Genomic DNA, 18,941 nt, shown 5'->3' on the forward strand with positions numbered 1-18,941 from the left:
CTCATTACCCGATTTAACTGTTAGATAAGATAATAAACTAATTGGTTTATCGTTCAATAATTATTAATAATTATATTCTCTCTGTGACCGCTTTTGTTAATCATGTCATTAAGGACTATTGAAATCATTAGTTAATAGCCTTCTAAGGATTATTTTGGATTCAAAGAATTGCATACACAATTTTACATTTATTTAATGAAAGGCAAAATTTTATGCGCGCTATGTGAAAATTTTAGCGACTATATTTTTTTAAGAAAAATGATAAAGAGTTGGTCTATTTTCATAATTGTAACCATGGTATTCCATCTTCTTTTTGAGTTTTTCTATTTACAAATCTGCTGTTTTTTTCGCGGTTTAATTTATAAATTTTTAGGCATTATCAATGGAACTCGTTTTTTCATCAACACGCATAGAAATTGAAAGTGTCTTCCATACAAACTTAGGTTGCCATAAAAAATTGCAATAAAAACATAATTAAAGTGCACATCGACCACTTTCATTTTTAACACGATCAATATTCAAGGCAAGTATCAAGACAGTTAGGTCCACCGATCGGCGCATACGCACACCTCTTGAATCGGTAACGACGGGGCGAAACGGCGGACTTTCGGCCGTTTATTCAGTCCACGACCGTCTCTCTATCGCGACAGACGAACGGACAGACATGTTCATTATATAAAACGATAAACGAATACAATCTCCGTTCCACGGAGTAGTGTAAAGTGTCCGTGATTAACTATCGACTGTAATCGTGCGATTTTCTGTTTTGTGCGTTTGCTCGAGTGACTTTAACTCAAATAATGGTAAGCTTTTATTGAGTGAGCTTTATAGAATTAGTTTTATAATAATTAATGTTTTTAGTGGAAATTTATTGGTCGATTTTATATTGAAATACGTTTTAGTGGATAGCCTTGGTCCGATCGATTTGTTGGTAATAAATCTTGATAATTTTAAAGTCAATTTTTTACGTAATTATTATAACAACCTTGGAACGTTTTGGAGTCGCATAAATCGTTCAAAGTTGATCGGTTTTATTGAGTCCTTGATCAGTTATGGACTTGCTGATAGATAAATATGAATGGTTTTAAATTATAAAACATCGTATAAGGTAAAATCGGTTTTGAAAACGATTGTTCGAGCTTTGGTGCGAAAAGCTTTTGTAACATATGGATGCAATTTATGTTGTTTTAATAATTAATTTAATTAATTTATCTCACTGCTAAAATTTAAGAAATAGTATATTTTTGATAAAACAGAAATTATTTTTAAAAAGTAATTTGTTTTCTATTGAGAAAAAAATTGCAGTCGCTCGATAATAATGATAAGGTTTTAAAACTGCCAGCGTGGTGTTGTTCGCGCTTTAGGTAGAGCTTTTATTCACTTCTTTGTATTATTTTACTTCCTTTACTGTTAACTAGCGCTTCACCCCTGCCTTCCTTGGGTAAAAATACCTTCTGGAGGGGATATGGTAAATTCCTGATGTCAGGATTATTTCCATCTTTCTATGGGATCATAATATTTTCTCGCAAAGTCGCACTGCTGAAATTGACTTCTGGGTAGACAATTTACCGCAGTAAGACAAGAAACTTGGATCTAGAGCTAAATAATTCTTCTTACTTTCATACTTTTTAAACAAACGTGTCCTACAGAACAAATCCATACTAATATTATAAATGCGAAAGTAACTCTGTCTGTCTGTCTGTTACTCAATCACGCCTAAACTACTGAACCAATTTTCATGAAATTTGGTATGGAGATATTTTGATAACCGAGAAAGGACATAGGCTACGCAATCCCGGAAATCCCACGGGAACGGGAACTATGCAGGTTATTCTTTGACTGCGCGGGCGAAGCCGCGAGCGGAAACTTAGTGTCATATAAACTGATAGAACTTTAGTTTACATGCATTATAGTTACATGTTTACAGTTTAGTACACTTCTTTGCCCTGCGAAAGACTTATTTTGTTATTCCTAGAATGTTTTAACAAAAGATTGTTTTACAATATCGTAGACTACGTTAATTATACCAAGGAAATAATCTAACTTCCTATAATATTTATCGTTATACGTTCATTACGATCTACTATTAATATCAACGCGTTTATGTCTTAAACAAGAGCACTATTTAATATATTTTTTCTCATACCAAGGTATACAATACCTAGGTAACAATAATTATCTATTTGAGAAAAAAAATATTCAAATAGGATCTGTTGATCGAGTATTTTCAAAATATTGGTGTACTTTTTCGACAATTCTCTGTAAATACCGATGTTGAGTTTACCCTATCACAGGGTAAAATAATAAATTATATTTACTCATACCCAAATATATTTACTTTAGTATCTTATGTAGTTTTCCATCTTGTTTTGTTGTATTGAAAGGTAAACTTTACTTTTCCTCTACTAAGAATGCGTTTATACAAGAATGAAGTCCCATGTCCCCTAGTGGGGTAAGGGGCAGATGCATTATACATCTGTTTCACTGATCGAATACATTATATGTACATAGTTTATACATAGCAAGTAGGAAATAAGACATAATAAAATAGACTTTAGGAAACTTTTATAAGCTTTTAATCAATTTTATTTGGATATCGGCCAAACATTCTCTGGACCTAAGCATTATTTTTAAGATTAAGTATCTATTAAATCTAAATGGGCGGACACTAGGCTCTATATCCAGTTTATGGCTACATTTCTTAGATGGTAGTATAGGAACTATTTGTAAGAGGTTAGAGGTATGTTATAATTATTCATAACTAGAGGTCCGCCCCGGCTTCGCCCGTGGTACATATTTCGCAATAAAAGGTAGCCTATGTCCTTTCTCGGTTATCAAAATATCTCCATACCAAATTTCATGCAAATTGGTTCAGTAGTTTAGGCGTGATTGAGTAACAGACAGACAGAGTTACTTTCGCATTTATAATATTAGTATGGATGCTGGTAACATTTTTAAAGGAAATCGAGTAGATAAAATTTTAGCCAAAAGCCGGTTAAACTTAATAGAATGACTAGAATAAGTAACTTATAAAAACTTCCGTCTTTTTCAATAACTATTCATTTAAGGAGATTTTTCATTCATATCTCATTATTTATGTGACTTTCTGTTTATTTGTCATATTGCTTTATCACGCATAAATGCCTAGATCGATTTAAATGAAACATTTATAATTTGGATAAAAATAGACATTAATTAACCCTGATCAGTCGGAATGTAACCAGATAGTAAGTAGGAAACTACGCGGTGTTCCCATTATGTGCTACGAAATCAAATTTTTCCTTATAACTCATAAGTTTTATTAAATCCACTACAATTTCCTGATATTTTTTGTGAATAATTTCAAAGATAATTCCAACATCACTGGCACTAGAACGCTACAATGGATAAAAACACGGTTTCACTCAGAGAAAGTGGCTAACATAGAAATCGTCAGCGCACTGTATGCAAATATCGACTCTATCTCTATATAGATATGAACGCTTATCGTGTGCACATTTAGCCGTAAATTAATGGCTATTTAATTATGTTTTATGGCCTTGCGGAGCTTTTCTTACGTGTTTTTTTACTTTTTGTGTGAAAATAATGTAAATTGCTAGTGTTCGTGTTTCGCGAACATTATTAAAATCCAATAAAATCGGTTTTGATATTAAAATTGGCAATGCTCTTGCATATATTTTAGTGATCTAAATATAATATTTAAAATTATCAAGTAAATTAAAATTAAAGCAATTGATATGTTTTTTGCTCTAGGTAATTTCCATTATCTATCTCTTTGCTTTAAAATAGTTACCTAAAACGTAAGCTATGTACATACATATTTTAACATCAAGTGCTATTATCAAATCAATGTAATAAAATATTGCATAGTTAATGATACTTATCTATACTAATATTATAAAGCTGAAGAGTTTGTTTGTTTGTTTGAACGCGCTAATCTCGGGAACTACTGGGCCGATTTGAAAAATTCTTTCGGTGTTAGATAGCCCATTTATCGAGGAAGGTTATAGGCTATATATCATCACGCTACGACCAACAGGGGTGGAGCCACGGGGGTGAAACAACGCGGAGCAGCTAGTCCTAAATAAAGCAAAAAACTTGCTCTTTTAATCCGCTAGAGCTGACACATCCCACAGAACTCAGAAATATGGACTATGGAGAGTTATTAATAGGAAATCTAGGGTGTGTTACTTTGTATAGAAACATTCATTTTATTAACTATTTCTTATTGGAACTATTTTTTGTATGAATGACTACTGAAACTACGTGAAGCGTGAAAAATATTCGCCAATTACAAGATAACACAAAGATTATAATCAAATCCATACTAATATTATAAATGCGAAAGTAACTCTGTCTGTCCGTCTGTTACTCAATCACGCCATAACTACTGAACCAATTTGCATGAAATTAGGTATAGAGATATTTTGATACCCGAGAAAGGACATAGGCTACTTTTTATCCCGGGAAATAGGATAGGTTTTATCCCGGAAATTCACGGGAACGGGAACTATGCGGGTTTTTCTTTAACTGCGCGGGCGAAGCTGCGGTTGGAAAGCTAGTACTTTATAATTCAATTGAATATACATTAAAATATTATTAAAACATAATATAAACATATCTTTATTGATATTTAAAAGTACTTTACCGTGCATAATATTATGTAAAGGAAATCGTTTTAAAAATTTCTTCCTATCGAAAGCCGGTATAAAATACCAAACTTCATACCAATTTACATAATAACAAGGCTATGTAACGAAAGTTACATAAATATGTACCTACCTAGACATAATATAGATAATATTAGCATACCTTACATACATACACAAATATTTCACACTAGATTTCCGCCCGCGGCTTCGCCCGCGTTTGCAAAGGAAAACCCGCATAGTTCCCGTTCCCGTGGGATTTCCGGGATAAAAACTATCCCATGTGTTAATCCAAGTTACCCTCTATATGTGTGCTAAATTTCATTGTAATCGGTTTAGTAGTTTTTACGTGAAAGAGTAACAAACATCCATACATCCATACATCCTTACAAACTTTCGCCTTTATTTAATATATATTAGATATTAGATATTAGATGTAGGTACTATGTTATGTATCTACAACATTATCGTTTTTTATAAAACTTGCACTATTTTATAATTTCAACTAATTTTCAGAAAAAGACATACAATTATTATAGCAATATAAACCAATTCTTCGGATCGAATATTCGTATTCTTTGAAAAATTCTCATTTATAAAGAGCATTTGAATTTTATAAAACTAAAAATTAAATTCGATATAAATCAAATTATTTTTTGGATAAGACTTATAAAAAAAGACATAAATAATTGAGTGGATAAGACTTATAAATAATTGAGTCATATTATGTACCTATTATATAACATACATAACTAGAAACGATAACCATCAATTTTAAACGCGGTTAAAAATAAACGTAAATATATATCGTAAACTAGATTTCCACCCGCGGCTTCGTCCGCGTTTTCAAAGGAAAACCCGCATAGTTCCCGTTCTCTTGGGATTTCCGGGATAAAACCTATCCTATGTGTTAATCCAAGTTACCCTCTATATGTGTGCTAAATTTCATTGTAATCGGTTCAGCAGAATTTGCGTGAAAGAGTAACAAACACACACACACACAACCTCACAAACTTTCGCATTTATAATATTAGTAGGATTAAGCATCGTTAATGATATAATTATAAAATGAACTCATTCCAAACTTCAAATGGTGGCATTAAATTATTAAATCATAAGGTTGGAATTATGAAATTTCCGTTTTCTAGCGGATAGTGTGACTTGAAATATAAGGTCGTTTGTAAAATTGTTTTAGAACGCAAAAGGTCACAGATTATATCAAGAAAATTGTATAAAAATGCATAGACACAACCTTGTTTTGTTTTTTTTACAATATATGATTTTAGCTATAATATAAGTGTATAGAAAATGTTTAGTTTTGTTGTTTTAATAGCTTGCTTTATATTATTAGTTTATTGTTTTATTGTTACTAACAATCTTTTTATTGAAGATCAAAATTAAAAGACCAAATATTATAGTTTATTAGGATTTAATTAAAAGCTTGCATTTGGGAAAAATGGAATTTATTCGTATTTTAATATTATTACATAGAGAAGTCAGTTACACTGTACACATACTTAGAAATTTTAAAATTGGCGTCTAGCTATTTTTATAATTATTATATTTATAAATAAATTATACAGGTACTTAATAGATAACCTAATCGAAAGGTAATCATAATATTATGTTTTATAAAATTATATTTTAAAAAATATATAAAAAACGTAACAGTAAAACATTGCTGTATGTTTTATAGACATTATTTCTAGTAAGTGTTTTTTTAACATTAAGCTATGAATAATAATACGTTATTCTTAGAAACGAAAACTTGTCTGTGAGAGAATTCGCAATGTTTTTTAGCGACATCCGTGTTTATATATTTTGGATATTATATTAATGTTTTATTCGTTGTTTGTTTGTTTCACATATCGAAAACTATACCGACTTTGTATGATTATATAAATACAGTAAATCTTACTATTAGGAGGTCATTTATACAATTAAAAATAGACTATAGTTTCAGGTAATAGTTAATACTAGGTAACTACTATAACTTTGTTTAAAAAAAAATTATAAAACCCACCCAAAAATATTGGGAAAAATAAACTTATTGGGATAATAAAGAAATGCAAATAAATTATGAAAAATACAAACATTGCGTTTTGAAAACGACGTGTTTTTCAATCTGTAGGGTATAAACTATTTCAATGTGCTGTGAACATGATTATCTAATATCTCGAGATAAATTATCACAATTATTGTTTTAAATTAGTCTTTATTACCAAAATAATATGACAGATTACTTAATGAAACACTAATTTAGTTTTCTTTTTAGAGAAATTCCACTTTCCCAATACCATATAAATTAACGAAAGCTATTTAATAAATAAAAACTAAAATTACCTCGAAAACCACGTTAATTATTTAAACCTGCGTGATATAATTTAACTTCCTAATTTAAATCGTTTAAATAAATACATAATTATAAAAGAAATAATTATGAAAGTATTTATCATAATTATTTTTTCTGGTCATTCCATTACATATAATAATGTTAAATCATATTTATAATTAACAAATCGTTCTTATATAATTATAATAAAAATCATTTCCGTTAATATTATAATATTTAAGCTAATAATTTATTGTAATACGTCGTTATACCTACACTTAAATTTTTTAATGAACATATTAGTAACTAACCAAAGTTAAACACATAAAAACCAATGAACATGAAAAAAAAATTGGTTGTCTGTAAAGTCGGTTTACTGACGATAGTTGAACGTGACAACGTCTGATTGTGCTTCTTTGTCGCTCGTTCCGCGCTCTCGCTTGCACTTCAAGCCTTACATGGAACGCCTCAGAGCGAGGTAACGCCGCATGAGTCATGTTTTTTCGTTCGTGCAGCCGGCTTTATCGAATTATAAGACGTTGTCACGTGAAAAAGTAAAAAACAAAGTAGGTATTAATTTGCAAACTTCGGAACATATAAATCCGAATTATTGTATTGAGTTATGCGTGGACAAACAAACTATACACTTATGCTATTTGGCACACGAGTATCTAAAAACTGTACAGTGCTATCCATATAACACATCACGCATCGATATTTATAACCTCCTTTTAGAAGTCAGTCAAAAAGCATATTACATTTGCCCAAAGTCTACAATAAAAACTGTTCTTAAGCTACATACATTACGACACTATTATATAAGCGAGTCGTAACGAACAAACCCGCGGGCGTTGCCCAAGCGAGTAATTTTAGGTGATAAGTGCTTATACGGCTGGCGGCAATCGCCATTTTTAAATTAAACTTATAATAAATCTTTTGTAACGTTTTCAATAGATGTGTAAGTATGTCATTGAAAATACCATGACTATTTGTAAATATTGTATTGTAAGCGCTTGACCACGATCTAGCCTGCTGGTAAGATGTAGTCTCCGATAAACGCGCTTCCCTAGAAGGTACCTGTTAAGAAATCGTTTTATTTCATAAAATATTTTAAATACTAATATGAAAAGTATATCGCTTTCAAAAGTACGGGACGCATAGGACTGTCTTGTAGAATATTTTTTTGGGAGGAAGTATTAGGTACTAGCATTGAACCAAAGATCTCTCTGTAGGTCTCTCTTCCTTAAAACCCACGGCTTACACTTTAATTTTACGGACCCACACATAAAATCGCGTACACACATTATATTTATTTTGGTAATTAATCAAAGTTCTATTGAACCCCAAACTAAATAAATTTCGCTTTACGATATTTCTAAAGCTCCACTAAAAGCTTTTGAAACGTGCAAAAACGATTATTATACGGAATAAATGTAAAAAGTACAGTCAACAAGTTACGCTGTTCATAGCGACCGTTCACGGCTCGTCAGCAAAGCCATTCGACCGTAATGTTCCAGACACGTTATTAGGTCGGTACCGTCAGCAAAAGCGTGATGAATAAAATTTTAAGATAAAAATGTAGGGTACGAGAAAGTCTTTAAATTGTGAATCTTTTTTGTTATATTGTAGGTATTTTAGAAATATTGTGTTGTTGTGTTTTTTCTTTTAGAAGTCTTATCGGTTTGAAAGGGATATCTAATTGAGTTTTATACATTTGTATTGACCTTGTGAATGCCAAAACCTTAACGAAAGCCGTATTGAAAGTATATTTTCTTGAATATGTCTGTGGAACTGTGTATGTTTATCTCATGTAACCTTTCTCCTGAATTACTCTATCTATTAAAAAAACCGCATCAAAATTTATTGCGTAGTTTTAAAGATATAAGCATACAAAGGGACATAGGGACAGAAAAAGCGACTTTGTTTTATACTATGTAGCGAAGATGATTGAACTTTAGAGAGACGAGAGTAGATTCTGTTTTGTTTTGCTCTCTTGTAATCTATACTAATATTATAAAGCTGAAGAGTTTGTTTGTTTGAACGCGCCTATCTCAAGAACTGGTCCGATTTGAAAAATTCTTTCGGTATTAGATAGCCCGAGGAAGGTTACCACTAGGTAGGTCTTAATCAGGTTTTAAGTGAACATCATCAAAGGATAAACCTCAAAGCTTATACGTTAAAATAGTAGTATTTATAAATTATTTACAAATAAACATCACCAGTTTGACCGTGTCACAAATATTGAAGTTTCGTATTGGTATTTGCATATATTTGTGATTTTATACTAAAACCAGTTTCTAGCTAATGTTGAATGTAAAATATAAATTTTATTGCAAATCGAGTTGATAGCTTGGAAATGAGACGTAGTTTGGATAATAAACGTATAAAGGATTATGACCTTTGTCAAAACACTAGCTCATCAATCCGGTTTTGTTCGATGAACCGATTAAAGTATTTATTTGTGGAACACGTCTCATTTATAGATGAGTCACTGTTGTTCTATCAAAAATAGCACATCTTATAAGTGTTGTTTTAACAAAAAATATAGCAAAATTTGAAGAATCTAAGCATCTGTTTGAATTTAAACTCTATCTTAACACAAAATAGTTCAGTTACGACTTGAAAGAAAGACAAAATATAAACCATGAAAGTCCATATAAATTAGGTGAGATGTTTAAGGGGTCTAGTCAAATCACATTTAATCTTGGGGAGAGAGGGGGTCTCGGCAAATATTTATAAGTTCAGAAAATTAAAAAAAAAACACCTCACGTAATGTCTGGGCGCCCCCTACAACACAATCGAATTAAAATATAATGTAAACTCTCGTTTTTCGATATATGAACAGTTATTTATTTATGAAACGTAATTAAATTGTTTGCAGTAATTTAATGATAAAAACATTCAATGATATTGCGTTTATTTTAAAATTAATGATTCTCCAATAATAATTTATCAACTTATAATGATTATTAATTAGTATGCAATATATTACTAACTTGTTTTACATAATGATGTACCTACCTATAATATTATTAACAGGAAGAAAAACAAAATTTTCCACTTGTTCTTTATGTAAAAATACGTAATAATCTTGTAGCTTCTTCATGCAAAAATATAATATTTCCTATATTGATTTAACAAATAATCAATACGTATTTGCGTGTATTAACAATCTGTAAGTACTAACTTATATTTTAGTTATTTCAGCAATAGAAACAGCTTTACAGAAAATCAATATATATATATATTTAGATAATATTTAATTACAAATATTTTTATCTCGCAACGAGCTTAGTGTTTTTTTTAAAGTTCTTTTTTATCTGTTGAATTAATTAAGTATAGATGGAGGAGCCAAAGACCTCATTAAATGTTTTAAATATGGCCGTTTATTTATTGCGTATTTTATAATTCTTATAAATTGCTTTTAGTAAACAAAAATATTTTTATGAAAACAGCACTACGTTTGTTTAAAATTAATGTTTTGTAGATATTATTTTCCTTGAACTTGATTTTTAAATTTATGTACCTAAGTACTAATAATTTATTAAAATTTTTGTTCCTTATATTTAATTTATTTATATCATGGATATTATTGAGCAACTCCAATTTGTTTTAGTTTAATTTTTGTTTACAAAGATTATTATACAATATTAGCTATTGAGTTATGAATTTTTGGAAAAAAAGATTCAATCACTGTAAAAGCTTATAAGAATAAGCTCTGCGCGGTTTCACCCCCGTAGCTCCACTCCTGTTGGCCGTAGCGTGATGTTATATAGCCTATAACCTTCCTCGATAAATGGGCTATCTAACACCGAAAGAATTTTTCAAATCGGACAAGTAGATCCTGATCCAGATTAGTGCGTTCAAACAAATAAACAACCTCTTCAGCTTTATAATATTAGTATAGATTAGTTTCATGGAAAAAGCTCTTCTGAAAGTTTCCTATATGTATATTTTTTGCTGACCTTACCTTATATAATATTATTCTTTCACATGTCATATTTCTGTTGGTTAAAAGTAATCGAATTGCCTGATTGGAGGCATTGGGGCTGATAATTTCGTTTCTGACTTTTATTGCATTCATAGAGTTATGTATTGATTTTTAAATGTGAACGAGAGAACTGAAATATTAATATATTTTTAATAAATATAATAAATATAGAATATAAATAATTTTGGAATAAATATTATATGAAAAAATTGTGTTTTTGTTTGATATTATATATATGTAAATAAAAAAATTTAAAATAACTGACAGAAATTGATTTGTTCATTTTATTTTTATTTTATTGTTTTTAAAGCGTTTTGGCGTAACGAAACTAACTAAAATATTTTTTTATAAGAAAACTTTTGATTATTTTTTCTTCGCTTGCTTTCTATCTCAATTTAAAGTACTATTTCCAGTTTTTAAACTACCCCATTTATCTATTTACGCAATTATAATTTTTTCAACAATTTTAAACAACTTACCATAAAATATATTCTGAGAATTATAGGTTCGTTTTTACTCATAAACGCTACAGTATCGCTTGAAAACAAGATTTACAACAGTGTCAAGTTAATTCTACTGTGTACTTTATTTTGAACTCTATTACAATGGCTATAGAGTTGTATATCTCGATTGAGTAGCTGATGGTCAGAATGGTCAGGCATTCCAAATGTCATGGCCCACAAGTTGATACAACGAGGGATATAATGGAAATCTTAGATGTTATGTGAATATACTTTATTTCAACTGTATAATCCTTTTAGAACGAATGTCAATATACTAAAAAAAAATAAACTTAGGTAATTAAAAAAGAGCGTGTGTGCCGAGCGCACGAGTCAGAAGTGAAATTTCTTTGACAATATTCAAAGATACTAAAATCGTCTCCTTACTCCATGACGTGACGGTATTGCCATGACCCGACCTTAAAATTACTTTTACCGCGTGTAAAGAAGTTTTATTTCAATAATTAAATTATCCAAGTTATAGAACAAAGTCCTCTACCGCGTTTATATGTCTTAACCCGATATAATAAAAAACTATTGAATTGATTTTCATCATGTTTTCAGCAATGGATAGCGTGGTTCTCGGGAAAATTTTCAGATAATAATAAGTAAGAAAAGGCATTTTTGTTAAATATAGAGTATCCAAAATGCAAATAATTTTATTGCAAAATTTTTGACAGAATTTTAACCGTACGAAAAGATTAATAGGTATCGTTATTAATAAAACTTATATTTTTAATGTAAGTAAGATTAAAACCAGAGTCTTTCACAATAAAACTTATTTTTTAATATAAATACTTTCAATTGTTTTATCAAGCTGTCTAGTAACAGTAATGTTATTCACATACAGTACCTAAGTATGACAACACTTTCCTACCACTTTCACTGGCAAAGTTCACTTACCGCCTAGATAACCTGCCCAGACTTGGGTTTTAATAATTCTTATATAATTTAATTGTTTATTATGTAAGATATATTTAAATGTTTGTATTGATTTGGTTTTCAGATTGCAAGCTTCGATTTCTATTTCTTTTTTTTCAAAATTCCTTAAAATATGGCAGCCAATCTTAAAGGATACTAACTTATATACTATGTACTTATATGTATACTACCTATGTAACTATCTAATTAACTATGTATTATAGGAAGTGTATGTACAAGCAAAATGCCTACATTCAGTTATTCCTTCATTTTTATTTTTATAGACTGAAGCGGGCGGAAACCAACGACCAGTGAGGATCAATAAAATTTAATAAAAAGCGAGCGTTATACCAACAACAACAAAAAAAACCTAATTCTATTCTAGTATCTTGAACTAGCTGTGCTCCGCGGTTTTACCCGCATTGCTCCGCTCCTGTTGGTCTTAGCGAGATGATATTATATAGCCTTTCTCGATAAATAGGCTATCTAACACCGAAAGAATTTTCAAATCGGACCAGTATTTCCCGAGATTAGCGCGTTCAAACAAACAAACTCTTCAGCTTTATTTAATTAAGTATAGATTCAAATGTGGCACTTCTTGTCTCATAGTTGAACATTTTAACCATTATATCATTCACATGGCATATACATTCCAGGCAAAAATAACAAAAGATTTTCGCACGTGCCATAAATTTTCAAAGATAAAGCATTATGTAAATTATGGCTGCACTCGTTTTTCTCATAGCATAACATATTATGCAACCGTATATATGTAACACAGATGCAACTCCATTGTTTTAAAAAAGGTTAAATAACACAAGCTACTCTATGGCTTTCGGGATTTATTCAAAATCAATATAATCCTAACTTATATTAAGTGTAGATAAATATTAATTGTAAATAAGTTAACTGTATTATTACTTACTTAATAAATAAAATTTAAAAATTGTGAATTTATGTGGGAGGAATAAGTGCATAATTTTAAATTATTTAAAGTTAAATAGAGTTTGGACTCTGGAAAGAAGTGAAAAAGATCGCCTTTCTTGCCTATCGAAAATTCTAGTTATTTCAAAACAATGACAATGTAATAATATTATTAATAAGATTTCAAATGATTTCCAAAAGAGTATTGCAAAGATAGGCTTGCATTCACCCCTTGGTTGCAAATTCAAACCATTACAGCAAGAAATCATAACTCTTTTCGCGATTACTATTATTATTTTTGTAATAAAAATTCCGTGACAACTGTAATATCAGGAAATGTAACAAATAACGGTAAGTTACAATAATCATTATTATTCTTTCATTATTATTGTATAATGGATTTGTCACCGCAAAATAATTTGATTATCTGTGGCTCATTGCATAAGCAATAAGCAATGGATTCGTGAGTGGATTTTAATAGGCTGAATAATGATTTAATGGGGAAAATTGATAAGAATGAATTACTGTTTGTTATTTATGTGTTTAATTTAATAATAGTTACTTGATATAAATGTTAGTGAAATGTGTAAGTAGTTGTACATTATCTAAAGATCTCTATTCTGTCTAATGTCAGAGGACTGATTGGATTTTATACCATTACTAGCTTTCTGTCCGCGGCTTCGCTCACTTTTTTCTAAAACCAAATAAATTATATACTAAAACCTTCCTCTTGAATCGCTTTATCTATTAAAAAAACCGCATCAAAATCCGTTGCGTAGTTTTAAAGATAGGCGTACATAGGGACACAGGGAGAATGAATGGGGAGACTTTGTTTTATACAATATAGGTAGTGATAGGGATAGTGATTAGAAAAAATGTTGTGTGGTTTTATGAAACCACGGTAAAAGTGAAACTGTTCGAACGGTTCCGAACACTGCTTTGTGTAGCGCATGTCGCGTGACGGTCGGCTGCCGAGTAGATACCTACTCGGCAGCCGCGATACACGCGACATGCGCTACACAGACCAAAAAGTTTGAGACAATGTAATAAAAGTTTCACTTTAAAAAGATTTTTCCATATGACATAATAACAGCTTTCGTATCTTATTATTTTATCCGAAATCAAAACAATCTAGAATTTGCACAATAGAAACGCATGCACTAAAAAAGTCAGGGCCGTTGGTCAATCACCCATTTAATAATACAACCTGAATTTCAACGTTCATTAGTTTACTCTGGGAATATTTTAGGCTCTAATACATAAGAAATAGGTGCTATAATGGGCTGTTATGGTTCTGCTTTTATAATTGGTTTGGCAATACTGTATGGAATGTAAAAGGATTTGGGTTAAGTTGCTTTGAGACTAAAGTCTGCGATATTGTTAATATTAATAGTTTTGAATAGATACCGTATAGAGGTTGACAAAGATGGATAATACCTTGTTGTTAACATGGGTATAAGTTTCATGTAAGTGTATCTAATTACAGACAAGCAATACTTGGACTAAATCTATAACTAACTCGAGAACGGCTGAACCGATTTCGATAATTCTTTTTTTATTATATTCCTTGAAGTACGAGGATGGTTCTTATGCAGAGAAAACGTAAATATTATGTACCACGGGCGAAGCCGGGGCGGACCGCTAGTCTATACTAATATTATAAAGCTGAAGAGTTAGTTAGTTTGTTTGTTTGAACGCGCTAATCTCGGGAACTACTGGGCCGATTTGAAAAATTCTTTCGGTGTTAGATAGCCCATTTATCGAGGAAGGTTATAGGCTATATATCATCGCGCTACGACCAACAGGGGTGGAGCCACGGGGGTGAAACCGCGTGGAGCAGCTAGTAGCTAGTAAACTTGGAATATAATATAATCACACACGGACGAAAAAGATGCATTCAATGCGTCTTAAAGTCACAAAAAAGTGTTATATTTCACAATAGTGTATCAAATGATGAACAAGGAAATACTATAAAGAATGTCATTCCTATAAAATGTTTATCTATACAAATATTATAAAGAGGAAAGGTTTGATTTTTTGTTTGTTTGTTTGTTTGTATGAATTGAATAGGCTCCGAAACTACTTGGCAGATTTGAAAAATTCTTTCACTGTTGGAAAGCTACATCATTTCTGAGTTTTATCCCGGAAATCCCACGGGAACGGGAACTATGCGGGTTTTTTTTTGAAAACGCGGGCGAAGCCGCAGGCGGAAAGCTAGTTAATTATAAATATGTACGTTAACAATACCCGACTCAGGCATCCGCCCCGGTTTGGCGCGAAAGGATGTGGAGTCCCGCCTCGTGATCGAATTTTTTATAAATTTATAATACCCTACTCTATAAAATTACAGATACTAAAACTCCAATAGAAAATTATTTAACCAATGTATGCCCAAACAAACAAACTTCCCTTCATTACTATCCATATATCATTGATATCAATAACAATAATTAGATACAATTATATAACCTCCAAACACACTGAAAAACAACACACTAGTTATTACGGTATGACCAGTGACCACAGTACACAGCTGTCCTTACAACGACCTCGTGGTATTTCGACACAGCTTACAAAATCGTACAAACGTATTCATGTTATATCTTCTTAAGGCTTATACATGCGCTAATAACCTTGACCATACTTGACGGATCTCAAACCTCTCCCGCTGCACCTTCTTTTTTCCTCGCATTTTGTATTTAAAAAGATACCATTCAGTGAAACAAAAAATCCTCGTCAGGGAATGTTGTGTAACTGATAATTTATTAAACATAAAATTTTCAGAGCTCTAAGTCAGCAGGTTACGAAGTTTATAGAGTATTTGCGGAAAAATCGATGACCACGGCACATTTTTTTTCTAGAAATCTATTAACTTTGGAAAAAAGTCCTCGCGAGCAATTAAAGATCAAAGACCATCCTATTTTATATATTTTTTTCGGTATTGTGCTTTATGTTGTACCAGACTTTATAGAGGTTGAACATAGTCGAAATTGCCGGGTAACGCCTTAAGTATTGCGTTGATATTTTACTGTCCAAAATCTATTAAGTACAATAGAAAAGAATAAAGACTTGATTCTTTGTATCGATTAAACTCCAGACGTTGAACTGCTTTTGGTAGCTTATAAATATAACGAATTAACTCAAAAACTGTTGAAGCTATTTAAAAAAATCTTGTACGTACTATTAAAAACTGCATTTTTACCGATTTACATAGGCTATACTTTTATTAACCCGGGTCAACCTGATGCCAGGACTACGCGAATACATCTCAGGAGTTACCATAATGTTGAAGCAGTATTAAATCCAGTATGGAAAAATGGTAGAGCTATTAAGATCAACTAGCGCCATCACTTTCCCACACTGGTAACAATAATGCTTTAAAAGATCGTGGTAACTCCCTGTTCTTATAAAAGAAAGTGAGGATGAATGTATTTTATTTATTACGTTACGTAATATCGGCTAATCTCTGAACTTAAGGTACAAAAACAACAGAAGATGGCATGTATTTAAAAAAAATATTTTACTTGATCTATGAATTGTGCTAAATAATGTAATTTTTAATATAATTTTTTTTGTAACTGTGCTGTGTGCATACAATTTGTGTTTAATTTGTCAAAATTGTCAGCCGTGGTGTGCACCTTTTTTTAAATAAATAAAATAAATAAGAAGATTGTCATCAATAATTAATAATAAACATATTTACTATATTTATACCTTAAAAATAATAAGTAATGCTTGTAAATATATTACGTAAACCTCAAACCTAAACATTTTACTTTATACGCTTATGAATGATCAAATTATAAAACAATTAGCTGCCACCGGTTCCGAAAGCAGTTTCTATTGAGATAATAAACGTGATAATTGAGGTTAGAAAACGTTCAATAAATTCAGTTTATGTAATTGGAGCTGATTTATCGTTTCATGTAAAAATATTATAGACTTACACTAATCAAAATATGTTTATGCTTGATCATAAAAGTATGTGCCTCTAGATTTTTCCAGAATCGTAAGATTTAAAAGATTGAGCCACGAATTAAGTATCTCTAATATAAACTGTGTAAGCCAAGCTGTTAGTAATAAGCTGTTGTCAAAGAAAACTATGAAATTCATTAGGTGTTTCCCTGTACCGATCTTTACACTGTTCTCAATACAAACTACACCATTCCATGATCTACCTTTTGTAATAGCTAGTCTACCCTTCTTACGCTTTTCGTGTTAGATCCAAATGCATATATTTCTTCCCCTAGGATCCTTCATTCGCTCTACATACAATCTATCATAGCTATGAATATCACTTTCGTGTGGTGTCATATTCCTTTCAACATAGTTTCAAATCGTCTTCTACAATATATGAATATCACATGGTTTCCTATTCCCCCATAGTTTCAAATCATCTATTTGTTACAATCTATGAAAAGTTATATCGGTATTCATTTTATCATAACCTATTCGATAATTCTCGGCGCGTGCACGACGCCGTCACGCCGCTCATTGATTCACGACTTTTACCACTTTCCATACATTTAATATATTGTCAAACAAAACGCGGTACGTGAGCATTGTACTGAGATATTGACTTTCTTTGAACTTCACTTTTATTTTATTGAAGACACGAGAAGTTTCTTAATGAGGGTATCTGAATATTTTGTTTTTTACGCTTTACATATTTTTTTATGGATTTTTAACTGGGGTAAAACTCGAAGTCTATTCATGTCCCGTTCGGCACACCCAATCGATGGGTAGAATGTTAATATTGTAATTAAAACATATATAATTTGTAACTACATTCTTGCAAATAAATATAATTTGAATTTGAAAAAAAGAATTCGAATAAGATATTTATAGAAAACAATTTTGTTCTATTTTAATTTTGTGATTGACTGTTGTATATTTATTAAGTAGCATTGTTTTTAATTCAAGGATTTGACATTTATGATATTTAAAATAAAACTTGTTTTTGTAACAGCCCCCAAAATAACATCTTAATTTTAAATTCGGACTGCGATAAATGATAATTAATACTGTACTGTATTTTTAAGTAATGTATAATCACCGAGAATTTTCTCTTATTCAATTAATTATACTGCAACAGTCCAATCAATTAAAACTTGGAAAATGTAAAACCAAATACCGTTAATAAAATTAAATTAGCAATATTAATATAAATCCTGTTTCAAATGTTTAATCCCAAATTGAACTAATATTTGCAATATACTGAATTGGACAGAATTGCACTCTGTGGTTATGTAAGCAAGCTATTAATTCAAAACTAGACGAATATTAATTGGTTTGATTGCATATTTATGAGGACAAACTAAATCCCGGCTTTGTCCTCTCCAAACTTGTCAACACATCCTATCTGTTCAACTATTGAATTTAAAACGATGTACAGGAGTTATGAGCCAGTGTGAACTTTTATTGTAATACTAGCTGCTCCGCGCGGTTTCACCCCCGTGGCTCCTCTCCTGTTGCCCGTAGCGTGATGAAATATAGCCTATAACCTTCCTCGATAAATGGGCTATCTAACACCGAAAGAATTTTTCAAATCGGACCAGTAGTTCCCGAGATTAGTGCGTTCAAACAAACAAACAAACTCTTCAGCTTTATAATATTAGTATAGA

General features: G+C 30.9%; 1 protein-coding gene across 1 annotated transcript in view; it reads left to right on the forward strand.

Annotated features, from left to right (window-relative positions):
- Positions 1–605: 605 nt before the first annotated feature.
- The window catches only part of Cht7 (chitinase 7), a 95,317-nt gene continuing 76,981 nt past the window's right edge, over positions 606–18,941 (forward strand). Inside the window, exon 1 of the mRNA XM_089697691.1 lies at positions 606–803. Coding sequence (XP_089553817.1) covers positions 801–803 — 3 coding nt within the window. The 5' untranslated portion in view covers positions 606–800. The remainder of the gene's footprint in view (positions 804–18,941) is intronic.

The sequence above is a fragment of the Colias philodice genome, chromosome 8, assembly GCF_061535455.1.
Source record: "Colias philodice isolate Cphi_HAF_F1 chromosome 8, ilColPhil1 Martin Lab GWU primary, whole genome shotgun sequence".
Lineage (NCBI taxonomy): Eukaryota > Metazoa > Arthropoda > Insecta > Lepidoptera > Pieridae > Colias > Colias philodice.